At 44.1% G+C, this 11,891-nt stretch overlaps 1 protein-coding gene across 1 annotated transcript in view; it reads left to right on the forward strand.

The window, feature by feature from the left end:
* Positions 1-1,880: 1,880 nt before the first annotated feature.
* LOC308332469 (thrombospondin type-1 domain-containing protein 7A-like) overlaps positions 1,881-11,891 on the forward strand; it is a gene marked incomplete at both ends in the record, with an annotated part of 118,552 nt that continues 108,541 nt past the window's right edge. Inside the window, 2 exon segments of the mRNA XM_080788375.1 lie at positions 1,881-1,898; positions 10,349-10,426. Coding sequence (XP_080644501.1) covers positions 1,881-1,898; positions 10,349-10,426 — 96 coding nt within the window.

Here is an 11,891-nt window from a genome sequence, read left to right on the forward strand (position 1 = left end):
TTATGCGAGAGAGAGAGAGAATAATGTATTCACCCATTCACACACACACATACACACACACACACACACATTTCGATTTCTTTATTTGAATCCACAAATTACAATTCATTTTACAAGGAAACAAATATAACGGGGTTGACAGTTCATGTTCACTTAAGGATACACATGGCACCTCCTTCTCCACAGACCAACTGCCTATAACAGACGAGACAGAACAGTATTTGGCAAGTTGTTTGGCTTTGCTTTTTGTCATGCCAGCTATTCTTAGGCCACTCATGGTCAGTTTATGCACATGGCCCAGGCTTCCGAATATCAGTATGGCAAATCTACAGCGATACCCCAAGTTTGTTATGCTTCCAAGTAATGGTTGATACTTACTAATATGTGTGCAATGGATTCTAGGTGTTGTTCAGAATCATGATGGTTTATACAGAGTGGAGTGTGGGTGTCGGGATACCAGATTGACAGATTGTACTTGGTTGGTAATACTTGTAGTCTTGCTTTGATGGTGAATTTTAAAACATCCTCCCCAATAGCAGCATTTTTGTACATCGAATGTGAAACAGAGTGATCAGCTGAATCAACAAAGGCCAACTTTCCCTGCAGTCGAAGGCCACGCCAATGTTCTTTGGCTTCAGTCTGTTTACACACACACACACACACACACACACACACACACACACACATACACCGATTGCGGCGGAAGCCATGCAAGGTACCAACCAGCACATATCGTAACATCTATAGGTAGGCTAACCCAGCCAGCCCACGACCACCAGTAAAGGAAAGGAAAGGTACTATATTTACCCAGGGTAACTGGACTAAGGTACTATGTTTACCCAGGGTAACTGGACTAAGGTACTATGTTTACCCAGGGTAACTGGACTAAGGTACTATGTTTACCCAGGGTAACTGGACTAAAGGTACTATGTTTACCCAGGGTAACTGGACTAAAGGTACTATGTTTACCCAGGGTAACTGGACTAAGGTACTATGTTTACCCAGGGTAACTGGACTAAAGGTACTATGTTTACCCAGGGTAACTGGACTAAAGGTACTATATTTACCCAGGGTAACTGGACTAAGGTACTATGTTTACCCTGCAGGGTAACTGGACTAAAGGTACTATGTTTACCCAGGGTAACTGGACTAAAGGTACTATGTTTACCCTGCAGGGTAACTGGACTAAAGGTACTATGTTTACCCAGGGTAACTGGACTAAGGTACTATGTTTACCCAGGGTAACTGGACTAAAGGTACTATGTTTACCCAGGGGAACTGGACTAAGCTCAATAACTTGTTTACAGCCAGGCCCTGCTCATAGAACATTTCATGGTAGAGGAGGTTCAATGCCTTGCTCAAAGGGCACTTCAGCGGTGGTGTAATTTTAACGTGCCGGTCCGGGGATACGAACTATAGCGACCTTCCGATATCAAGACCGCTCCGCAGACCGTTCGGCCAGCGCTGCCTCGTAGCCTATACCGCTGTACCATGGTTCAGGTTTCCGTTCACTTGTTGAGTCTTAAATGAATAAAGACTTTAACCCATTCTGACCGGGCACCCATTTTGGTGTTAGCATCATGTTATGCTTTACCTATTGAAAAATAGCAGATCTACAAGCTCATATCGCGCCACCGAGTGGCGCGATATGAGCTTGTAGGTCTGCTATTTTTGAAAAATCGAAGAATGACTGACATTTTTTTAGAATCTGATCTCAGGTCAGAATGGGTTCATCAGACCAGTGTGTGTCCAGTGGAAACCTCGTATGAATCTGATCTCAGGTCAGAATGGGTTAAATGAATAAAGACTTTAATAATTGTATATACAACTAATAACAACACACAGGGACAGTTGCTACATGACTGATGCTCTGCACAAGGATGGGTCGGATGAATACGGTAGGCCTATACGAATACGGTATGAATACGGTAATGAATACGGTAGGCCTACAGACATATTCCATTCATGGGGATGCAACTGTGGCGTGTCGCCTTGGTGCGTGCGTGCGTCTGTGTCCACCAGGTGGCAGCAGATGGGTCAATAGACCAATGTGATAATATTGCTTATGTTTTTCCTTGTTTACGTTATTTGTTCTGATTCTGAATGTAATGAATAATCTCTCAGAGGGAGAGAGGGAGGGAGAGGGAGAGAGAGAGAGACATAGAGAGAGACATAGAGAGGGAGAGAGGGAGGGAGAGAGGGAGGGAGAGGGAGAGAGCTCCCTGAAGACAGTAGTCTGTCACAGAGCTAATAGTAATAATCAGTTTGTTCTGTGCTGATTGCAGTGTTAATGACCACACACACACACACACACACACACACACACACACACACACACACACACACACACACACACCAGAGAAAGATAATGAAATCAAGGTCTATTTATTTATTACGACACTTGTTTCTCCTGTCGGGCTCTGACAATATTTATGATAGGAATGATAGCATTATCATAGTAAATCAGGGATCATGGTAAATTTTACCATGATCCCTGATTTACTATGATCCCTGATGAGCACCATATATGGGGATCGTTGGGATTGTGAGTGACGTGACGTGACAAGAAAGGAAAGGTTTAATTAGTTAACTGCGACTCAATAAACAGACATGGCTACACTGTGGGAGGTGGCTAACTCCAAAGGGGAGGGGCCTTTAGCTCCAAAGGGGAGGGGCCTATATAGCTAAGTATCGTTCAGGAACGGCGTTTTTGATTTGTCTTCCGTCTCTGAAATGTATTTTCTGCGTCTGAGAGACTGAGACTCGTCCACTGCGTCTGAGAGACTGAGACTCGTCCACTTCCCAAATCATGCTTTTTCATCTCCCTTTCATTAACCCATTTGGACCTGAGACCAGATTCTACAAAACGTCTTTTAAATCATGACAGTTTTCTGGAAAATCCTCATGTTTCTATATCAGTGGTTCTCACAGGGTTATAAAACCTCCTGTTTCTATATCAGTGGTTCTCACAGGGTTAAAACCTCATGTTTCTATATCAGTGGTTCTCACAGGGTTAAAACCCTCATGTTTCTATATCAGTGGTTCTCACAGGGTTATAAAACCCTCATGTTTCAATATCAGTGGTTCTCACAGGGTTAAAACCCTCATGTTTCTATATCAGTGGTTCTCACAGGGTTAAAACCCTCATGTTTCTATATCAGTGGTTCTCACAGGGTTAAACCTCCTGTTTCTATATCAGTGGTTCTCACAGGGTTAAACCTCATGTTTCTATATCAGTGGTTCTCACAGGGTTAAAACCCTCATGTTTCTATATCAGTGGTTCTCACGGGGTTATAAAACCCTCATGTTTCTATATCAGTGGTTCTCACACATTTTCATGTCAAGAACCCACTGAATTAAGTTAACTATAGCTCGTAGCTAGCGGCACCAAATGCCGCGCTACGAGCTTGTAGAGCTGCTATTTTTCTTTCCAACAGCTTAAAGGTTAAAAAGCTATAATCAGGGCGACGCCCCGACGCGTCCTCAGATCTGAAAGGGTTAACCCATTCTGACCTGAGATCAGATTCTAAAAAAATGTCTTCTACATCCTGACAGTGTTTCATTCTGACCTGAGATCAGATTCTAAAAAAATTGTCTTCTACATCCTGACAGTTTTTCATTCTGACCTGAGATCAGATTCTAAAAAAAAATCTTCTACATCCTGACAGTTTTCCATTCTGACCTGAGATCAGATTCTAAAAAAATGTCTTCTACATCCTGACAGTGTTCCATTCTGACCTGAGATCAGATTCTAAAAAAATGTCTTCTACATCCTGACAGTTTTCCATTCTGACCTGAGATCAGATTCAAAAAAATTGTCTTCTACATCCTGACAGTTTTTCATTCTGACCTGAGATCAGATTCTAAAAAAATGTTCTTCTACATCCTGACAGTTTTCTGAAAAAGCTATGTTTCTATGTCAGTCGTTCTTCAATTTTTCAAAAATAGCAGACCTACAAGCTCATAGCGCGCCACTCGGTGGCGCGCTATGAGCTTGTAGATCTGCTATTTTATACTACCAAAAGGGGGTTCCCGGCCAGAACGGGTTAAGCCTCATCCCTGCACACTGCCGGATGGGAAATTGGGCCGAACTAATTAGAATTTAAACGAAACCATAATTGGACAATTTTTTTTTTTCCTTTTCATTTTTTTTTTTGCGCTTGTCATTCGATGAGAGACAGATGGCTTTGTAATTGCATTACAAGACTGACACGACATCGCGGTACTGCGCACACCTCTGCACGCACACACACACACACACACACACACACACACACACACACACACACACACACCTCCACACACACACACACACACACCTCCACACACACACACACACCTCCACACACACACACACACACACACACACACCTCTACACACACACACACACACACACACACACACACCTCCACACACACACGCCCTTCATGGAACGATGCTGCGAGTGGCCGCGGTTCAAAGACAATTTACTGTTGATTTTCTCTAACACGCCACAGCCGGGAACGCCTCTGTGTCATTACGTTTTTTAGATCTTATAGATTATAGAACGACTTTCACAATAATTATATCTCATAGTTCGTTTGGACTCGTTTTCCCGAAAACGGCAGGCAGATGTACAAGCTCACACAGCATCGGGTTCGGTTCTATACGAGCTTATATAGATCTGCTATCGTGAAAAAAGAAAGTGAACATTTTTAACTAAAATCTTTGCTTCTGTGGGAGGGGGGGGGGGGTTGGTCCCTGGAACAACATGTTCCAGGGATGGGGGAGGGTGGGATGGTGGCCAAAACACACATAACATTTCGGAGGTCGTGGTTGACATGAGAAGGTTTTTAAGCTCCACTGATGTAGAAACGTTCAGAGTTTAAGAGATGTTTTTTTTTTGTTCTCTCCTCAGGACTGAGTGAGTTAATCACTCTGGCGGTGGGAAGACACTCGGCTAAATCAGGATGAATCACCAGGAAGCCCAGGATAATGTTTCTGTTTCTGTTCTTCATGAAGCACTGAACTGTTACTGTACACATGATTACTCTGTGGTCTCGCATTACAACACTGTCTCCGTCGTACAGTCTGGAGCAACGGAAGCTCTGATCATGAGTCAAATATAAATGCTTCCGTCGTACAGTCTGGAGCAACGGAAGCTCATGAGTAAAATATAAATGCTTCCGTCATACAGTCTGGAGCAACGCAAGCTCTGATCATGAGTGAAATACAAATGCTTCCGTCATACAGTCTGGAGCAACGGAAGCTCTGATCATGAGTCAAATATAAATGCTTCCTGTCGTACAGTCTGGAGCAACGGAAGCTCTGATCACGAGTCAAATATAAATGCTTCCGTCGTACAGTCTGGAGCAACGGAAGTTCTGATCATTAGTAAAATATAAATGCTTACGTCGTACAGTCTGGAGCAACGGAAGCTCTGATCATGAGTCAAATATAAATGCTTCCGTCGTACAGTCTGGAGCAACGGAAGCTCTGATCATGAGTCAAATATAATTTTGGAAGGGAAACCTCCTTCCCACTTCCATTTAGTCTTTAAAGTCGCACACATTTATCGAAATATAAATAGAAATCATCTAAGCAACGAAAATGGCGCACACAGTACCTCGCTATAAACTGCTTGGCTTTCCTTTTGGAAAGGCCGGCCATTTGTAAGCCCCTCACAACATGCCCTATGGGCTGCCAAAGATACAAACTAAAAGTTTACATCTGTAGCCTGTAGCTGTGAGATGGTCTGCATTAGCTGCTGATACTTCAGCACTTTGGTTAGAAAGGCTTCTTCCAGGCTGTAGTCAAAGGTACAGACGGCTGTAGGGGCCCCTCAGGCTGTAGGGGCCCCTCAGGCTGTGGGTCCCTGAAACAACATATTTGTTGATCAGATGTGGGCGGCGATACATTACATACTACTTTTTGGGGGTCTTCGACATGAAAATATTTGATGACATTAGAAACATGAGGGAGTTTTCTTTTCTCCAGAAAACTGTGGTGATTTAGGAGACGGCCTCAGGCCTAAACGAGTTAATATATGAAGATATGTGGAGATATGAATCAGGGCGGCCGTGCAGATATACGGTATATAGATCCTCTTCCTTCAGCATCTTACTGTAACACTGTGACCTCACAGAGGCATCAGATAAGACCCGCCACACGCTTCGCACACGCTTGAGCTTAACCCGTTGAGACCCGACACCCGATTCGATACCGAATGTCTGCCAAATCAGACAGTCTCCTGAAAACATGTTTCTACAGTAAGTGTTTCTACTGTATGTGTTAGCGCTGCGCAGACTGTTCCATTCCCCCCAGAAGCAAAGACATGAGTTTAAAAAAATAAAAACGTTCGCTGCGAACTAATATATATTCAAAGTTTCGCGGCAACATTTGTACGATTGTCCAAAAAACAAAGCAAGATCTACAAGTTCGTAGCGCGGCACACGGTGCGTGCCGCGCTACGAGCTTGTAGATCTTGCTTTTTTTTTTCAAAAGCTAAAACATTTAAAATAATATGGCTTAAAGTGGCTATACACAGCTATAAGGGGCGACGCACACAGTCGTTCTCAGGTGTGAGTGGGTTAAGCGTACGTGTCAACATTCTGCCGATGCACTTCAATCCAATTATGAAGCACTCTAAAAGCCTGACGGCGTCTCGCCGCGCCGCGCGACGCCCACGGAGCCGTGACTGTACGGCACTGTACTCTACTGTACTGTACTGTACAGTACATACTGTACCCCGAGTGCTTTCATCACAAGGTCCATTATTTATTCTGTAGTTTGAGCCACACACACGGACGGACGGAAGGACGGACGGACGGACGGACGGACGGACGGAAGGACGGACGGACCACCATTTGCTGAGATCTTAACCCATTCTGACCTGAGATCAGATTAAAAAAATGTCTTCTACATCCTGACAGTTTTCTGAAAAAGCTATGTTTCAATATGTCAGTCGTTCTTCGATTTTTCAAAATTTAGCAGACCTACAAGCTCGTAGCGCGCCACTCGGTGGCGCGCTATGAGCTTGTAGATCTGCTGTTTTTCAATAGCTATAAGGCATAACATAGTGCTAACACCAAAAGGGGTTCCCGTTCAGAATGGGTTAACTTCTCTTAGCCTCTGTTATTTCTTTATTTCTTTATTATTTAATAAAGTCTGGGTCCGAGTCCACTTCAACTCGGCATAGAGCAGAGCAGCGCAAACGTCCATCACTCTCTGCTGGTTTCTGATCATCTACACCTTTGTTAAATTGACACAAGCACACACACACACACACACACACACACACACACACACACACACACACCTCTCTCTGTCGCTCTAATTAATTAGTCCCATGTCGCACAGCTGCGTCTAGATTCTGACACAGAAACATAGCTTTTTCAGAGAACTGTCAGGATGTAAAAGACATTTTTTTAGAATCTGATCTCAGGTCAGAATGGGTTAAGAAATCAAATGGCCGGGCCCTGCTCTCCCTGTGGGGGTGTGGAGCGCGTGTGTGAAATTTGAAGTCAGCGGGACGAACGGTTCTGGAGTTACGTGGATTTCAGACGTACACACAGAGACCTGGTGGATCTGTTGTATAATGACAGCACAGTGATGGTGCTGTCCATGGTGCTGAAGTGTGTTTCTATATAACATCACAGTGAGCTGTCCATGGTGCTGAAGTGTGTTTCTATATAACAACACCGTGAGCTGTCCATGGTGCTGAAGTGTGTTTCTATATAACAACACAGTGAGCTGTCCATGGTGCTGAAGTGTGTTTCTATATAACACAGTGAGCTGTCCATGGTGCTGAAGTGTGTTTCTATATAACAACACAGTGAGCTGTCCATGGTGCTGAAGTGTGTTTCTATATAACAACACAGTGAACTGTCCATGGTGCTGAAGTGTGTTTCTCTATAACACAGTGAGCTGTCCATGGTGCTGAAGTGTGTTTCTATATAACACAGTGAGCTGTCCATGGTGCTGAAGTGTGTTTATATATAACAACACAGTGAGCTGTCCATGGTGCTGTAGTGTGTTTCTATATAACACAGTGAGCTGTCCATGGTGCTGAAGTGTGTTTCAAAATAACACAGTGAGCTGTCCATGGTGCTGAAGTGTGTTTCTATATAACAACACAGTGAGCTGTCTATGGTGCTGAAGTGTGTTTCTATATAACACAGTGAGCTGTCCATGGTGCTGAAGTGTGTTTCTATATAACACAGTGAGCTGTCCATGGTGCTGAAGTGTGTTTCTATATAACAACACAGTGAGCTGTCCATGGTGCTGAAGTGTGTTTCTATATAACACAGTGAGCTGTCCATGGTGCTGAAGTGTGTTTCTATATAACAACACAGTGAGCTGTCCATGGTGCTGAAGTGTGTTTCTATATAACACAGTGAGCTGTCCATGGTGCTGAAGTGTGTTTCTATATAACAACACCGTGAGCTGTCCATGGTGCTGAAGTGTGTTTCTATATAACAACACAGTGAGCTGTCCATGGTGCTGAAGTGTGTTTCTATATAACACAGTGAGCTGTCCATGGTGCTGAAGTGTGTTTCTATATAACAACACAGTGAGCTGTCCATGGTGCTGAAGTGTGTTTCTATATAACACAGTGAGCTGTCCATGGTGCTGAAGTGTGTTTCTATATAACAACACAGTGAGCTGTCCATGGTGCTGAAGTGTGTTTCTATATAACAACACCGTGAGCTGTCCATGGTGCTGAAGTGTGTTTCTATAAAACACAGTGAGCTGTCCATGGTGCTGAAGTGTGTTTCTATATAACACAGTGAGCTGTCCATGGTGCTGAAGTGTGTTTCTATATAACAACACCGTGAGCTGTCCATGGTGCTGAAGTGTGTTTCTATATAACACAGTGAGCTGTCCATGGTGCTGAAGTGTGTTTCTCTCAAAGCTACATTAAAAAAAACAGCAGCATTGAATGTTTAAGGTAGTTATTCAGATTAATGACAGCTATATTGACGTGATACACCCCAAAACATGGACGGGCTGCAAGTGGTTAATTTAGCAGTGAAATTCTCCAATAAAAAAAACACTCCAAGCCATTTGTGTTGTGTATGCTCAGTATGTGTGTGTGTGTGTGTGTGTGTGTGTGTCTGTGTGTGTGTGCACAAGTAATCCCTCCTCCATCTGCGATGATTGACTCCCACAATCCCCGGCAAAATCACTCATATTAACCCGTTCAGGACAGGAACGCCTTTTGGTGTTTTAAATCAAGCTATTGAGCTTGTAGATCTGCTATTTATTATTTATTATGGTGAAAATGGGGCACAAATCTTTGAATATATATTCTTTCAGAGTAAGCGTTTTTAACTCAAACCTTTGCTTCTGGGGGGGGGGAGGGGGGGGGGGGGGTCCCTGGAACGACATGTTTTCAGACGGGGGTACAGATCATTTCTGGAGGTCCTTGACATGGAATAATTTGAGAACCTACAATGACGCATGCCTTCCAGGCATCATGTTATGCATCATGTTATGCTTCAGCTATTGAAAAATAGCAGATCTACAAGCTCGTAGCGCGCCACCGAGTGGCGCGCTACGAGCTTGTAGGTCTGCTTTTTTTATTTTTATCTAAGAACGACTGACATAGTAAACATAGCTTTTTCAGAAAACTGTCAGGATGTAGAAGAACATTTAGTTTAGAATCTGATCTCAGGTCAGAACGGGTTAATGTGGGTTGAATCATGGCAGGTGGAGCCTTTATCCTATTCAGACCTGAGATCAGATTCTACAGAATGTCTTCTAAATCCTGACAGTTTCCTGAAAAACCCTCATGTTTCTAAATCAGTGGTTCCCCGGAATCATATGTCATTTTATCTGTATTTGGCTGCCGACTTCCATCTGAAAACATTGTTGTCCCATGGACCCTCCCCCTCCCCCCAGAAGACAAGATTTGAGTTAAAAACGCTAGCATTGAAAGAATATATATTCAAAGATTTGCACCACATTTTCACGATAAAACAAAATGGCAGATCTACAAAGCTTGTAGCGCGGTGAGCTTGTAGATCTGCTATTCTTCAATAGATAAAGTATATAACATATTGAACGGGGGTTCCCGTTCACAGCGGGTTATGAGAGAGTCAGACAATCCTGCCGAGATCAAAATGAGAAGCGCTCACACACACACACACACACACACACACACACACACACACACACACACACACACACACACACACACACACACACACACACACACACACACACACACACACACACACACACACACACACACACACACACACACACACACACAGCACGCCACAAACTTCATTTCTCCGTCTTCTGGCAAACAGGAGTGGATTGGGTTTTAATCGCCTCCGTTAATTCCCTCTGATGTGATTTCAGCGGGAACGGGAGAAGGAGGACGAGAAGTCGTGCGGCGAGGACGTGAAGTCGTGCGGTGAGGACGTGAAGTCGTGCGGTGTGGGGTCAGAACCACAACGAGACGGATATCATTTGATTATTATTACGTTTCTATCCAGAAAAGTCGTTTGAACCTTTTTGTTCGGAAGAATGACGTGCCGAGTTCTCTCTGGTGAAATGAGAGAGAGACATCTGTGTCAGAGAGAGAGAGAGAGAGAGAGAGATGAGAGAGAGAGAGAGAGAGAGAGAGAGAGAGAGAGAGAGAGAGAGAGAGATACAGAGAGAGAGACAGAGAGAGAGAGATACAGAGAGAGACAGAGATACAGAGAGAGAGACAGAGAGAGAGATACAGAGATACAGAGAGAGAGAGAGAGAGAGAGAGAGAGAGAGAGATACAGAGAGAGAGACAGAGAGAGAGAGATACAGAGAGAGACAGAGATACAGAGAGAGAGACAGAGAGAGAGAGATACAGAGATACAGAGAGAGAGAGAGAGAGAGAGAGAGAGACACAGACAGACAGACAGACAGACAGACAGACAGACAGACAGACAGACAGACAGACAGACAGACAGACAGACAGACAGACAGACAGACAGACAGAGAGACACTGGTTATCAATCAGGCCGTATTTAAAAACACAACAGATTGGTGGCAGTGTTTCAGAGCCTCTGATTAGAATCCCACAGAATGGAGTCTAATTAGGCTGTCATTAAGAGCTCTCTCTCTCTCTCTCTCTCTCCCTCTCTCTCTCCCTCTCTCTCTCTCTCTCTTTTTAAAGCTCATTAGCCTCCTTGTCTGAGACTCTACTAGCATTAATTGACCATTGATGTCCGGCGTGGCAGCCTGGCTCGCCCCTCGCTCGCTCGCCCCTCCGTTTGCTCGCCCCTCGCTCGCCCTGCTCGTGCACCAGGACTCTTCATTTTTATAGCCACGTCCGTCCCCGTGTTGGGCATTATCAGTATTATTATTATTATTATAAACATTCTTCATCACTGTATCCAAACCAAACACATGTGGTTTGGATACAGTGGTTATGTATTATTGCGAACGCAGTGAGCACTTACTATGAGACCTAGCAGATCATGTCTGTCTGTGTGTCTGTGTGTCTGTGTGTCTGTCTGTCCCGCTTTTGTGCCCATATATGGAGCTGAGTGATTTGTGTCACGATGACTCAGCCAAAACCATATAAGGAGTCCCCAAAGCAGCTATACGTCCAAAACCCAAATATGTACGAGCTGCGTTCGCTTCCCGACACAAACATTTGTGTCGACTAAAACCATGTGATATTTAGTCGACTATACTGAAACTATACACAACTCAAACCAAAACATGTCAGACGTCTAAACAACATAGGAACTAAAACACAACATCAAACGGTATTTCTTGCAGCGTGACAGCGATGGAGAGCAGAGCGGAGCTGTTCCATCAGCCTCGCCCGCTGAACCTTCCACCCCACCGCTAATCTGTTCAGGGAGTCTGCCTTTTAACTTTTATTCACAGGCCTAGCACGCACGCGAGAGCACGC

This window comes from Protomyctophum bolini, assembly GCF_963924005.1.
Source record: "Protomyctophum bolini genome assembly, chromosome: 17".
Taxonomy (NCBI): Eukaryota; Metazoa; Chordata; class Actinopteri; order Myctophiformes; family Myctophidae; genus Protomyctophum; species Protomyctophum bolini.